At 35.1% G+C, this 15,950-nt stretch overlaps 3 protein-coding genes across 3 annotated transcripts; all 3 read right to left on the bottom strand.

Moving 5' to 3' along the window:
• Window positions 1-332: 332 nt before the first annotated feature.
• Window positions 333-4,908, bottom strand: LOC143589471 (receptor-like protein EIX2). Its single transcript, XM_077070223.1, has 2 exons — window positions 2,004-4,908; window positions 333-676 (listed from the first exon to the last, which is right to left on the bottom strand). The coding sequence occupies exons 1-2, from the start codon at window positions 4,906-4,908 to the stop codon at window positions 333-335; spliced, it is 3,249 nt and encodes a 1,082-aa protein (XP_076926338.1).
• A 5,628-nt stretch (window positions 4,909-10,536) lies between these two features.
• LOC143589475 (cold-responsive protein kinase 1-like) lies at window positions 10,537-13,293 on the bottom strand. Its single transcript, XM_077070227.1, has 3 exons — window positions 13,005-13,293; window positions 11,639-12,436; window positions 10,537-11,093 (listed from the first exon to the last, which is right to left on the bottom strand). The coding sequence occupies exons 1-3, from the start codon at window positions 13,276-13,278 to the stop codon at window positions 10,618-10,620; spliced, it is 1,548 nt and encodes a 515-aa protein (XP_076926342.1). The 5' UTR covers window positions 13,279-13,293; the 3' UTR covers window positions 10,537-10,617.
• Window positions 13,294-14,560: 1,267 nt separating this feature from the next.
• LOC143589470 (receptor-like protein EIX2) lies at window positions 14,561-15,601 on the bottom strand. The gene has a single exon (XM_077070222.1). The coding sequence runs from the start codon at window positions 15,599-15,601 to the stop codon at window positions 14,561-14,563; it is 1,041 nt and encodes a 346-aa protein (XP_076926337.1).
• Between the last annotated feature and the right edge of the window lie 349 nt (window positions 15,602-15,950).

Below are 15,950 nucleotides of genomic sequence, written 5' to 3'. Positions count from 1 at the left end.
GAGGCTGCGGGGACAGGCGGAGTCCTTCACCATCGGGAGGCATTTCCTGCGGGACCAGCTTGCGTACTGCGCGTAAGGACGTCACGTCTCTGAGCATGGTTGGTCCTGCGGATCCAGTTGGTTTCTGCGCAGACGTCCCTCTTCACGGTGAGTCTTGCGGGTCCAACTAGGCTCTGCTGGGACCTACCTCTTCAACAGTTTAGCAATTTCAAACAAAAAGATTATTTTTCCAAAAGAATAATTTTGTATTAAATTTTATAAGACGATAAATACCGGTCGTGTATATAATATAAAACTAACTTTATATTACGAATAAACGATGGTGTTTAACATCAAAGATACGATCTTTGCGTTCGAAAAGCAACGAGGAAGCACATAAGCACATAGCCAAGAATAATAATAACCATGACAATACCTATAGGCACATTGCCGGAGAGAGTATTATTTCGCACATCTAAAACTCGAAGCATAGGTGCATCAGCCAGTCTTGTCGGTATTGAACCAAAAAGCCGATTAAAACTCAAATCTAGCCTTTTTAGCATCCCTAAATCACCCAAACTTGCAGGCAATGCACCACTGAGCTGGTTAGATTGCAAAGAAAGAACACCCAGCTTTTTCATGGACCCGAGTTGAGTTGGTATGCTTCCACTTAACTGGTTGTAGCAAAGCTGCAACACTACATAAAACATATACAAATTAGATAATATCCATTATTCCATTAATATTATTATTCAAGATAAAGATTTAAGCAGCCATCATAGTTTCAAATGGTTGTCTGGATAGAGGTCGGACAGCCGTTTTGACAAAAAAATTACAATGTTTAATCGTTTATGGTCAAAACGGTCGTCTGGCTATAGGCCAAGTGGCTGCTTCTGAGTTCTGACCAATAATTTTCAAACCAGGCCAAACAAGGGGTGTGCTTTAAACCGAAAAAACTTCTCCAAAACCAAAAAAACCGAACCAAAACAAAAACCGGCGGTTTGGTTTTATGTTTTTTAGAAACTGAATTATCGTTTTGGTCGTGGTTTTGCATTTAATTAAAACAGAAAAATTCAAACCAAACCCAATTTAAAGATTTTCGCTTTTTAAATCTTGTTATAAATAAATTATGAGAATTTGATAAATATGTAACTCAAATAAATTAAACCAGATGTATACAAATCAATTACTTATTGATTAACAAAGCTAGCAAAATAATTTAGGCTCGAATTTATTATTTTGAGTCTTTTTTGTTTTTCGCCCCAAAACTTTCTAAGCTCAAATAACTAAACCGTAATAACCGAACCTAAACCAAACCAAAAACCAGTAAATAATTTTAAAGTTTGACTTTTTTGTATCTTAATATGTAACTCAAATAAATTAAACCAAATGTATACAAATCAATTAGTTATTAAAATTAACAAAACTAACAAATACTTTAGGCTCAAATTTATTATTTCGGGTCTTTTTTATTTTTTGCCCCAAAATTTTCCAAGCTCAAATAACTAAACCAAAATAACCAAACCCGAACTAAACCAAAACCAAACGGTTTCAAAAATTCAAAAACCAAAGCTTTACTTTTTTTGTTCAATTTTAACCCAAACTGAACCACCAAATACTGTTAAAACGGCCGTTCTGGCCAATAATTTTAAAGTTTGACTTTTTTTTACGTTAATATGTAACTCAAATCAATTAAACCAAATGTAAAGAAATCAATTAGTTACTAATTAACAAAACTAACAAAATAATTTATGCTCAAATTTATTATTTCAGTTCTTTTTTATTTTTTGCCCCAAAATTTTTAAGCTCGAATAACTAAACCGAAATAACCGAGCCCGAACCAAACTGAAAGCAAAACCAAACGATTTCAAAAATTCAAAAACCAAAGTTCAATATGGGTGATCATACAAGAAAAAACTAAAGTTGTAACTTTATTACAAATACAATATGTCTATCTTTTCAAAGTGAAACTGAACATCACAACATTCTTCAACACTTATGAAACACGTTACACCAGTACTTACAAATGACATCACATATCATATACTTCAAGAAACCAAAATATTTAATTCTCCACCTGGTGCTAACAATCAAAGGAACTATAACCACCCAAAAACCAGCAATGAGCCCAAAAACACTGCTGGTAATTAGTCCCAAATCTGCTACGTGTGCTCCGCCTTTTTCCTCTTCATCTTCATCTTCATGGTGGGCATCTGGTACTGCAACTGCACAACTTTCAGGCAGCGGATCTCCACACAGTTTGTTGCCACAGAAGCTGGACTCGTTGAAACTCTGCAGTTGTGTGCTTGTTGGAACTCTTCCAGTAAAATTGTTGTAGGACACATTGAAGCTGCTCAAAAAATTCAAGCTTGATAAACTTACGGGAAGTTCACCAGAAAGCTGATTAAGAGACACATCAAATGATTCAAGTGATTTCATATCTCCAATGTTCTTCGGGATGCTCCCAGTCAGTTGATTTCTTGATAAGTTCAAAGACAGTAATGAATGAAGTGCCATTAGCTCACTTGGGATGTGCCCAGTTAAGTTGTTACTTGAAAGGTCCACAGTTAGCACAAGGCTGAGGATAGTGCTATATGTGTCTTCTCTTCCTTTCATTACTAATGAAGCACTACCATATACATATTCACGACCAATTGAGATGAAGAAATATCTATCATCTGAAATATATCCTTTTCCAGCAAGGATAGTGAAATTTTTGAAGCATCTTGGTATATTTCCAGATAGGTTATTATGAGCAAGGTCCAATATTTGAATACGTGTAAGATAACAAAGCTCACGAGGTATAAATCTGCGAAAATTGTTTGATCTGAGATTGAGAATGCTCAAAAACGTGATTTTTGTTCCCAGCCATGTTGGAATTCTGCCAACAAATTTGTTTCCAGCAAGTTGAAGGGAATCTAGCTTTATCAAGTTCTTCAATGAAGATGGCAATCTTCCAGAAAGCTTGTTGTTACACATGTTCAATGAAGATAATGAATATAAAGATCCCATAGTTCTTGGAATCCCACCTGATAGATTGTTGTTCTCCAAGCTTAAGAATTCCAACCACTCGTACCTCTCCCAGCACTGATTAGGAATGCCACCTGATAGATGATTATTTGCAAGATTAAGAGCTCCGAGCTGCTTTTCACCATCAGAGCATATCAATTTATGTAACATTCCCTCAAATGAATTATATGATAAATCCAAGATATATATCAATGAACTATTTGAGAGTTCTGGTAACTGTCCAATAAACTTGTTATGACTCAAGTCGAGTATAGACAGTGTACTAGGGATGCCAAGCAACCTTCCTTGAATATGATTTTGTGACATATCTAGATATTCTAGATTGGGGAATGATCCCCAAAATGAAAGAGGCATGGTTGATGATATACTGGTGTTACTTATCTCTAAGTCTATTAAATCGCTCTGTTGTAATAGCCACAATGGAAATTGAGGCCCTATATCCCAAGAATTTAAATACAATATTTCCAGTCGGAAATGGGGATTCCAATTTTCTAGGTGCGGTCTGAGGATCAAGTTATTGCCTCTTCCGTTTAGGACTTTCAAATTGTTTAGATTGGAGAAGGGAGCATCTGTCACAACACCCATCAACAAATTATTGGAAATATCTAAATGTACCAAATTTGAAAGTAGACCGAGACTATCTGGAAGGGTGCCATTCAGCCGGTTATTCGAAACACTTAATTCCTCCAACGAAGATAATCCTCCAACTGATAATGGAATTTGACCAGAAACTCCTGAGTCATCAATGAATATTGACTCCACGATAGGTGATTTGCACTCGAAAAAACTTTCTAGAAGGAATGTTAAACTAATATTACCAAAATTGTTACCTGACAAATCAATCTCTCTCAAATTACAAAGGTTACCCAATGATTTAGGTATTGCCCTTGTAAGTTGATTATTTGACAGGTCAAGGCTTTGAAGAGATGTGAGGTTGTGAAGGGAATCAAGAGCCAAACTGGAGACACCACAGTCACTAATATCTAATGATACGAGATTACTACCAGACAGCCCTTTTAATACAAACAAAGAATTCATGAAACTGCTCCCACGCACATGAAGCAACCTGAGAGAAGTCATGTTATGGAAGCCCTCACTACTACTAGGAATAGGCCCATGAAAATAGCACCCAGTTAAATCTAATGAAACTAGACTAGTCAAACTGAAAATCCACCTTGGCACTAAACTGTTACTGAAATAGTTAATAGAAAGGTCAAGCACGGAAAGGGATGTAAGATTAAGACTAGCAACATGTGGGTGTATATGCATGAGTTGACAATAAGACAAATGAAGTTCAACCAAAGAAGGAAGGGTGTTGATAACCTGAAACCAATCAATTGCTTTGCTAAGATCTAGACCACTCATATCCAGGTGATGCAAGAAACGAAGACCCGACAGCCATTGCATATTCATTATGCTAGTTGATTCACCACTTTCATAAAAGCTTTCATAAAAGCTTCCAAGACCGAGGGTGCGCAATTCCGACAGATTCCCCAGCTGAGGAGGGACTGTTCCACCAAATCCAGAAAGTGAGAGGTTAAGATATCTCAGGTTTCTAAGAGAACCCACAAACCTGGGAATTTGCTTTTCACCAAAATCATTGAGGCTCAAGTCTAAATGCTTTAGTTGCTTCAGATTTAGCAGAGATGGGCTTAAATCTCCACCTAGTCTTCTTTGCTTCCTGCATTCTTCATATGCTTTCTCTGAAGTGTAATCAGCAAAATAACAATATTTACCTGGAAGATGAATCTTGTGAACATGACCTGTTACGTTATCACAAGCAATTCCAGCCCATTTGCAGCAATCACTATTCTCCTCTGTGACCCAAGATGCAAGTCGACCAGCATCATCTATGAGTCCATGCTTGAACTGGAGAAGTGCTTGTCTTTCATCATCCATGCATAGCATAGCATTTGAATTTCTATTAGACAAACAGAAATGAAACAAGGCCATAAAAAGAAGAATGGAAAATAAAAAACCAGCACTCATATTGATGAGAACAATAATGGTAACTTGTATTCTTAATTGATCACTGAACTCAAGTTCTGAAAAAGCAAGTAAAGAGCTAGCAATATATAGACTCTATCGTTGAAACAGTCAATGAACAAGTCAATATCACTGGCCCAAATTTTATGTGGTTACGTTCGTTTTAAAAGTTAAAACTGTTGTAATTCAGAAAATATGCAGTTTGCTTTTCTTCTGATGCAGAAACTTGTATATATTAAAGAGGAATAAATCAACCAAACGATTAATCTTTTATTTAATAGAACTTGTCTATATAAAAGACACCATGTTCCCATGCAACACAACTTTACAATACATCCCTGTAAAGTAACTGTAGATAACTAGCCTAATAAGTAAAATAATTTATGCTTGTTAATTAATATAAAAGCTCTTTGTTATTATCCTTTTGGTCATTAAAAGTTCTATAACATGAAATTAGTCAACTTGTGGTGTTTCATCTGATATGTATTTGTTACATATATAAGCACTACTTGTAGATTCACAATAACAAAATAGTTTTAATTTAAAAGAAGTATTGTGAAGTTGGGAGGCATACCAGGCAAGGTTGTCATTTCGGATCCCGAGCCCACCCGGGTTTTTGTCCCAATGTGTGTTACGCCAGAGAGTTCGGCTCTTATGACAACCGGCTATATGGTTTCCCGGGGAACGCCCAAGCCAAATTCAAATTCTGAAGCTAGTGTGAGCCCGGTTAAAACAACATAGGTTGGTACTTTGCTTCAATCTTTTATCGCTTAAGTTAGTCCATTTGTGAACTGAGTTATATTTTAGGCTTTAGGTAATAAAGTGATTACTTGTATTATGTTCTTGATTTGTTGATTGATAATTGATTTAGAAATAATCATTCATACAATATCAATTCGAATTCAAAAGTAGGAATATGATCATTCAAAAAGACAAAATAAAAACTAAAACGTGATGCTTTAACAAATAATTTGTTAAAAAGGCCTAAATATTTTATTTCAGTTAGCTTTAAGTTTTCAAAAACATTGAACTGGCCGTGTGCAAACACTACCCCGGGGTGTTATTTGGAGGGCAACCAACAAAATGTTTATGTTGTTTATATATAATTTAAATTGTAAGACTTAATTATTGGGTAATGGTTGCAATGAATGGATATACCATTACACCATTTTTTGTCAAACCCCCTTGCTGACGCCGACACGTGTCGCAGAGCGCCCCAAAGGAAGGGTTCTGATTAAACATTGTCTAATCATTACAAGAGAAAACTTGCCTAGCACTAACCACAAATAGTCAAAATTGTACCCTGTCAAAACCCAATATTTAAACTCTATGTCAGCATATGTTAAATTATATAGGTCTATTAATGTATTATTAATGATTTATATTTGTCATCAATATTAAAGTTAAAATATTATTTAATCTATTTATTCTATATTCTATGGATTGTAGGCTTACGAGATGACCACATGTTTAAGTTCAAACCCAAATTTTTCTCTTTCTCTTTCAACAGCAACTTTTATTTGTCCGTAACGATTATATTTAAACTATGAAAACTCAAGTAAACAGATAAAACAAACTCGCCAACTCCACTTTCACGACACGTTAGAAAATCAATGTGTTGATACAAATTGGATCATTCCGTGAAAAAAATGGGTGGGCATCATGCAAATACTGTCAAACTCGAATGCTCAATTATTGTTTGATCCAAAAATTTCACTGTCTATAATAATGCTATATATTAAAATTGAGAACCACACATAAGTCAAGTAAACTCAAAAAAGTCCATACATCTTAAGTTGCATGACAAGTTGGAAAGCAATTGAAGTTAACATGACAAAAATATCGGGTTCACGAAGAAACTAAACAAATTTAAAGCAAGTCAAGTCAAGGTAAATCGATTTTGTGATCATTATTCATCAATCAAACATCTAAGGGTATGCTTGATTACTAGAGTTATACGAACATATAACTTTTGTAATTTTCAAAACAACCTCTCATTGGATTTCTTTTTTCTTAAAACAAAAGATGCTTGAAGTAGCATAAAAAGAGAACCTTTTTTTTTTTATATAAATCAAATTACCGAGAAGCTCTTGTTTCATTTTTTTTGGTTGGATTTGTGTGCCAGTGTGTGTGTTTTAGCCTAACTTTTATAAAGTTGTGTAGGCCCATGCTCTAACTTATATATTCCCTAAAAAAGCTTGTATTAATTGGACATGCCCATAGATTTGATCCATACAAGTATATAACATGGGTTTTGGTTCAGAAATATTGGATTGGTGGGCCCTATTTGAAGAAAAGGCCCAACTTATGTAGGCATGATAAGTTGATTTGATAGTGTCATGTGAACGATGTGTTGGTCAAACTTATACTCACGTAGTCATGTTGCAATTTGCCAATTTGTTTTACATCGAAATAATAAGACCACTAGTTAAAAGGTTTTTATATCTTCAGGCCCATTGCTAAACTATTTTTAAGCGCTCTAGTTTAATAAGGCTGAAATAAAAAAAAAACCCTTGGGCCGGCTAGATGGTTCGGGTCAGGACCAGTCTCCAGGTATCAAATTCAACCAATTTAATTCATCCATAATAACTAAACCGATTTACATTGTAATATAAAATAGATGGTCACCCTTCTAATGACCGGTTAAAAAAAGTTAACAACAATATAATTAAAGAGGGAATCAAACCCTGATTTTTAGGGTAACAAGGGAGAGTGTTCACCATCAAACCATGATTTTAGTTTGTGTATGGATTCATTCATAATTTATATGTGGGTTCATTATCATATTTTATATAGGTATTGTATATAAATCTGAAACTCAGTGGGTTCCCGTAAACCCGCACTCGGATACTGGTGAAGTAGTATGGTCATGTAGGCGGACGGGTATTCATTAACTTTTCCTCAAATAACGTAACGTTTTTTTTTTAAAAGAAAGAATTATTTTTAATTAATTACTTATTTATTTACTAAACTATTTTTGATGCTTCGTATCCGTTAACGCTACACACCGTAATTAAAGATGATAAGTTCGGGTCGATGATGCCATCGGATCCGGATGCGTCTATGTATGCTTCAATTGATGCTGACTCAGCGGCGAAGAACGCCACTGGGTAATTAATTGCTGAGTTTATATATTTGCTGCTGTTGTTGTTGGCTTGTTCATCCATTTTTCAGTTAATTTTGGTTCGTTTCGGTTAATCGAAGTCATCGGTTAATCCATTTTTGATAATCAATTGGTTTTCAGTTGCTTGGTTCTGTTTATTGGGTTAAGTTTTTGCTTAAAAATACATGAAATGGAGGTTTAAAAACTAGAAATATATGCAAACATGGTTGGTTTGGTTTGGTTTGGTTTGGTTCATTTCGGTTAGCCGTGGGTACCAAAAAAAATGATAATCGATTTTTAAGTTATTAGGGTAAACCGAAACTGACATCAAAGTTGTCGGTTAATCTATTTCAATTAACTGATCGGTTTTCGTTAATTGGCTCGTTTTATTCGGTTAGTTTGTAGGTTTTTGGTTCGGTTAATAACCAAAACCAAACTTGGGTTAAGTTTTTGCTTAAAAAATACATGAAATGGAGGTATATAAACTAGAAATGTACGCAACCGTGGTTGGTTTGGTTCGGTTAATTTTGGTTAACTGTGGGTACAAAAAAATGATTATCGATTTTTCAGTTAATTTTGGTTATTGCTCACACCCCACTTGTTAATTCATCACTTCAGAGATGTAATTATGGAACATTTTTTTTGCTCAATTGTTGTGATTACTGCTGCACAAGTTGGTTAACCGGTTTTTTGTTGTATCGGTTAGTAACCAAAGCAGCTATAGGTCAATGTGGTCAAGCTGGTTTGATCAATAACCGGTAAGGTTAATAACGGGTTTTTGTAAGTCAATAACCCTGACCTATGAAACCGAAACAGGTTAACTGCTTAATCGGTTAAAATAACGTTTTTTTTAATAAAAAAAGGTCAAAAGAATTTAACCCAACAAATGCCTATTTATACTAGTAGAGGGGTAAAATGGTAAATTAAAACCATTTTAGAACGGTTATATTGTTTTTTTTTTCAGATGGATATAACCGGTTAACCAATTTTTAACCACTCTAAAAAACCAGTTGGATGCTCCAGAACTCGAAACCAATTTTTAACGGTCAGGTTGTATCGGTTTGAAACTTGCTTTTTGTCTTATTGGGTAATAACCAGAACTGGTTACAGTTCGTGAAACCGGTTTTTTTGTGCACCACTAGTTGTGATTATTAATATGAAGTAATTTGTTGGTACAGGTTTTGTATAATCAAAGGACCGGAAACAGTTCAGGACTTTGATAAAATGGATAAACAGGAAATTCAGGATAATATCCCGAGTCGGCGGAATAAGATATTTTGCATATGGAGGAGGTGAGCAAGTTAATTGACTCTTCATGTTGGTGGCAGTATTATTTGTATCTTTTTTTGCGATATATATAACCTCTGTTTTGCAGTCTTAAACAAATCTCAAGCAATAAATCTGTGCTTGTTTTAGCTTTTTAATCTTATTTGTATTGTGAAATCTGATCCCAGTTGGAGCTGAAATTGGGAATAGGAGGGACATCATATGCGGATTTTATTTCGAGCATGCATCTTCCAATGCAGCTGAGGTATACATAAGCAAAGTGTGACTTTCTCCTACTTTTACTTTCAATATACAGTGCTTGCTAATTTTATCAGAACACAGTATCTTGTTCTCTTGTTTGTTTTAATTAAGTGAACATTGGATCAGTAGTCATGCATATAACTTATCAGGATGGAAATGAGAAATATATAACATGATACTAATATGCTAAGCTTCTTTGATGTTCATCAAATTAGTTGGCAATTAGCTTCTCTTTTGGGCTCATTATGGTTTTCTTTTGATGCATAAATTTAGTGATGTTGATCCCGTAGTGGCATCCTTCTTTGGAGGAGCAGTTGGCGTGATCTCAGCCTTGATGGTGGTTGAAATAAACAATGTAAAACAGCAGGAGCACAAAAGATGCAAGTATTGTTTAGGAACAGGTAACAATGTTTTAATGTTGTCATTGAATTTCAAATTTTGTTTTGGTAACCGAGAGAAGTTAGTTGGATATTGTGTACTAGATAGATTCCGTAGATTCCATTATCCTGGAATCTATTGTGTACTAGACAAGTTAGTTGGATAACGGGTCAAGACATGAAGAAGAACCAGAATACGGTGGGATAACAAGTCGAAACATGGACACATTTGTTGGATAACGGGTCAAAATCGATAGGTTAACTGGATAACGACTTAACGAGTCAAACATAGACATGTTAGCTAGATTATGGGGCAAAACATGCCATCTTTTGCGTTTGATATTTATTTTTTTGAGCTGTGATTTAAACTTTAAAATAAAAGGGTTGATTTAAGTTTAAACATACAAAATTTTCTCAACATTGCATACAACATATGTTAATTATAGAAGCAACAACAGCAATTCAAAACTCATCTTAAATTAAAAACAACATTAGTAACCACTACAACATTAAAAGTAACAAGTTAGTAAACCACAACATCTACTTTCCTACAAATACCTTCTAAAATCCATTCAACTAACAAGCAACAAAGCGGTTAAAAAAACGAAAAATCAGTTAGCACAATGGACTACATAGCTCTTGTACAACTTCTTCAATAGATGGCCTCTGGTCAGGGCTTTCATGGGTGCACATCAATGCGACTTTCGCAAACTTTGCAGCTTCTAGCTCACAGAACCTTTCGTGTAAATTCGGGTCAATAAAGTCAATGAACGTGCACGACTCGGCAGCAAACCGGGCTGCGCTAGCAAATTTCCGTTTACCAGAAATTATCTGGAAAACGAGAACTCCAAATGCGTAAATGTCGCTTTTTTGGGTGAACCGGCCCGTGGTGGCGTACTCGGGAGCTAGGTAGCCCATGGCAGCACTGGCTTTAAGTGATGAGAAGACGGTGTCTTTTGTAAGAAGCTGATGCAGGCCCGAGTCAGAGAGTAGTGGTTTGAATCGTTGGTCGAGTTGCACGTTTTTGACTGATATGTTTTGATGAACCAGAGCCGGTTTGTTTATTTTGCTCCCGTGTAAATACTCTATACCTGCACAGGATAACAACTAGTCAGTCTCGTAGTTAACCAAACCCGACTAGTCTGACCCGTTTTGAAATGGGTCAAATGGGTAAAAGTCAACCAAACTATTCACAAGATTACCTAATAATTTTAATATTACAACTTTTGTATTCATATTTAAAAATATTTTAAAAAAGAAAAAAGTTCAACACATCAACCCAACCAGGCCCGTTTAACCATTTTGAGCAGCCCGTTTTGAAATGGGTCAACTGGGTTTAAAAACTCGGCAGGCCGAATAGTACAAAAGTCACCCAAAGTGCTTACAAATCACAATTAACTATAATAGTAAATTTTTTGTAATCATTATTAAAAATAAAATAAAAATAAAAGGTGACATCAAGTCGGCCAAAACCCGTGTTAACCACTCATGAACCGCTCGTTTTGCAACCTCTAATGATGAAAACGGAGGTTCGGTTTGACTTTTGAGGTCAAATATGCACTTTATACATGAAAATTCATAGTCAAACGTATTATCAACCAAAATTTATAAATGTTATTAGGAAAAAAGATCTCACCTTTAGCAATACCGTTAATGATGGAAGCCCGAGTCGACCAATCAAGAACATGATCACCATCCTTCATGTCAAGATACCGTAACAAATTCCCATTAGGCACAAAATCATAAATAAGAAAACACTCGCCGCGCCCTTTTGAACAACAAAAGCCTCTTAATCTCACTAAATTCTCGTGCCTCAAAGACGTTAAAACATTCAAACCCTTCAAAAACTCGGCTTCTTCAGACTTGCAGCTACTCTTAATAATACTTTTTATAGCCACAACCGTCCCGTCTCTCAGCATTCCTTTATGAATAGCCGAAAACACACTTTTTCCTAACAAATTCCCGGGAGCAAAATATTGTGTCGCGGACTCGATTTCCTCCAAATTAAACCGAAAACTCCTCATGATTTCTTGCGACACCCCACCAAACCGACGACCCTCGGCTAACGGGTCCCACCCGTTTGGATACTCGAGGTTGATTAGAGGCGACCCGTTTTTCCTGCATACTTCGTGAGACGGGGCAAACGTGTTTCCGGGCTTACGAACGCGGTTTAGAAAATATGAAACGGCTAAGAAAGCTATGACTGATAGTCCCACTATTGCTACAACTACTCCAACAATAATGGAAGCTTGTGGAGTTTTTGATGACTTTGAGCAATGTGTGTCGCTGCAGTTAAGCTTTAAGTCGGCTGTTTCCGGAAGGTTCTTTGTCGGTAGTTGATCTAAAGAACTGCAAGCTCTCAGGGTTGCAAATTCAACGCCACATAGTCCCAAATTGTTTCCATATTGAAAGCCTTCAGCTAATCTCTTCAAACCTTTTATTTGAAAATAAAAATGCATATTAATTAGATGTGACAAGAAAACTAAAAAAGTTCGTATTTTTGTATTTCAAAAAACACAAATCAATATAGTTAGTTTAGCACCAGTGTCTTTTGTGGTGATTACAAGTTTTATTTCTAGCATATACAAACTTTAGGGATGTTTGGATATCTGTTTTGAAAGTGAAGTCTGAATTAAGGGTGTTCACAGTCTGGTTCGGTCGGTTTTAACAAATATTTTGGGCTGAACCGTTTATATTTTTTAAAGAAAAAAAATACAAACCGAACTGGCCAGGTTCGGTCGTTGGACTGACCGGTTTTCACAGTTTGATGGTTCGGTTTTGACAGTTTAGCAATTTCAAACAAAAAGATTATTTTTCCAAAAGAATAATTTTGTATTAAATTTTATAAGACGATAAATACCGGTCGTGTATATAATATAAAACTAACTTTATATTACGAATAAACGATGGTGTTTAACATCAAAGATTCGATCTTTGCGTTCGAAAAGCAACGAGGAAGCACATAAGCACATAGCCAAGAATAATAATAACCATGACAATACCTATAGGCACATTGCCGGAGAGAGTATTATTTCGCACATCTAAAACTCGAAGCATAGGTGCATCAGCCAGTCTTGTCGGTATTGAACCAAAAAGCCGATTAAAACTCAAATCTAGCCTTTTTAGCATCCCTAAATCACCCAAACTTGCAGGCAATGCACCACTGAGCTGGTTAGATTGCAAAGAAAGAACACTCAGCTTTTTCATGGACCCGAGTTGAGTTGGTATGCTTCCACTTAACTGGTTGTAGCAAAGCTGCAACACTACATAAAACATATACAAATTAGATAATATCCATTATTCCATTAATATTATTATTCAAGATAAAGATTTAAGCAGCCATCATAGTTTCAAATGGTTGTCTGGATAGAGGTCGGATAGCCGTTTTGACAAAAAAATTACAATGTTTAATCGTTTATGGTCAAAACGGTCGTCTGGCTATAGGCCAAGTGGTTGCTTCTGAGTTCTGACCAATAATTTTCAAACCAGGCCAAACAAGGGGTGTGCTTTAAACCGAAAAAACTTCTCCAAAACCAAAAAAAACCGAACCAAAACAAAAACCGGCGGTTTGGTTTTATGTTTTTTAGAAACTGAATTATCGTTTTGGTCGTGGTTTTGCATTTAATTAAAACAGAAAAATTCAAACCAAACCCAATTTAAAGATTTTCGCTTTTTAAATCTTGTTATAAATAATTTATGAGAATTTGATAAATATGTAACTCAAATAAATTAAACCAGATGTATACAAATCAATTACTTATTGATTAACAAAGCTAGCAAAATAATTTAGGCTCGAATTTATTATTTTGAGTCTTTTTTGTTTTTCGCCCCAAAACTTTCTAACCTCAAATAACTAAACCGTAATAACCGAACCTAAACCAAACCAAAAACCAGTAAATAATTTTAAAGTTTGACTTTTTTGTATCTTAATATGTAACTCAAATAAATTAAACCAAATGTATACAAATCAATTAGTTATTAAAATTAACAAAACTAACAAATACTTTAGGCTCAAATTTATTATTTCGGGTCTTTTTTATTTTTTGCCCCAAAATTTTCCAAGCTCAAATAACTAAACCAAAATAACCAAACCCGAACTAAACCAAAACCAAACGGTTTCAAAAATTCAAAAACCAAAGCTTTACTTTTTTTGTTCAATTTTAACCCAAACTGAACCACCAAATACTGTTAAAACGGCCGTTCTGGCCAATAATTATAAAGTTTGACTTTTTTTTACGTTAATATGTAACTCAAATCAATTAAACCAAATGTAAAGAAATCAATTAGTTACTAATTAACAAAACTAACAAAATAATTTATGCTCAAATTTATTATTTCAGTTCTTTTTTATTTTTCGCCCCAAAATTTTTAAGCTCGAATAACTAAACCGAAATAACCGAGCCCGAACCAAACTGAAAGCAAAACCAAACGATTTCAAAAATTCAAAAACCAAAGTTCAATATGGGTGATCATACAAGAAAAAACTAAAGTTGTAACTTTATTACAAATACAATATGTCTATCTTTTCAAAGTGAAACTGAACATATCACAACATTCTTCAACACTTATGAAACACGTTACACCAGTACTTACAAATGACATCACATATCATATACTTCAAGAAACCAAAATATTCAATTCTCCACCTGGTGCTGACAATCAAAGGAACTACAACCACCCAAAAACCAGCAATGAGCCCAAAAACTGTGCTGGTAATTAGTCCCAAATCTGCTACGTGTGCTCCGCCTTTTTCCTCTTCATCTTCATCTTCATGGTGGGCATCTGGTACTGCAACTGCACAACTTTCAGGCAGCGGATCTCCACACAGTTTGTTGCCACAGAAGCTGGACTCGGTGAAACTCTGCAGTTGTGTGCTTGTTGGAACTCTTCCAGTAAAATTGTTGTAGGACACATTGAAGCTGCTCAAAAAATTCAAGCTTGATAAACTTACGGGAAGTTCACCAGAAAGCTGATTAAGAGACACATCAAATGATTCAAGTGATTTCATATCTCCAATGTTCTTCGGGATGCTCCCAGTCAGTTGATTTCTTGATAAGTTCAAAGACAGTAATGAATGAAGTGCCATTAGCTCACTTGGTATGTGCCCAGTTAAGTTGTTACTTGAAAGGTCCACAATTAGCACAAACCCGAGGATAGTGCTATCTGTGTCTTCTCTTCCTTTCATTACTAATGAAGCACTACCAGATACATATTCATAACCACTAGTTATTAAGAAAAATATATCATTTGAAATATATCCTTTTCCAGCAAGGATAGTGAAATTTTTGAAGCATCTTGGTATATTTCCAGATAGGTTATTATGAGCAAGGTCCAATATATGAATACTTGTAAGATAACAAAGCTCACGAGGTATAAATCTGCGAAAATTGTTTGATCTGAGATTGAGAATGCTCAAAAACGTGATTTTTGTTCCCAGCCATGTTGGAATTCTGCCAACAAATTTGTTTCCAGCAAGTTGAAGGAAACGTAGGTATATCAAGTTCTTCAATGAAGATGGCAATCTTCCAGAAAGCTTGTTGTTACACATGTTCAATGAAGATGGCAATCTTCCAGAAAGCTTGTTGTTACACAGTGTCATGCCAGCTTGACAGATATAGGAGCCCAAGCTCTAGCTTGAGACCCTAATACTTAGGCCTCTAAAAAAAAGTTTATATATTAATACTATGTTTTTTTAACGGTTGTTTACAATTATATTAAGTAAATAAATAATAATAATAATAATAATAATAAGGAAAATTGAAAATAAATAATCCCACCTTTTGTGTATTGACCAATAATAATCTCACCTTTAAAAATCACTAACAATGGTCCCACCTTTTAACTATTTTTGTCTCACTGGTCCTCCGTTAAAAAATACTTAACGTCGTTATGTTTTTCCCTAGTTTCAAACCGATGTTTTAGGGCTTTTGATCGGAAGAACGATACGA

Source organism: Bidens hawaiensis, unplaced genomic scaffold, assembly GCF_021521415.1.
Source record: "Bidens hawaiensis isolate Kalapana, Puna unplaced genomic scaffold, B.hawaiensis_p1.1 tig00037575_1, whole genome shotgun sequence".
In the NCBI taxonomy this organism is placed as follows: Eukaryota; Viridiplantae; Streptophyta; class Magnoliopsida; order Asterales; family Asteraceae; genus Bidens; species Bidens hawaiensis.
This window is presented reverse-complemented; position numbering and strand designations above follow the sequence as displayed.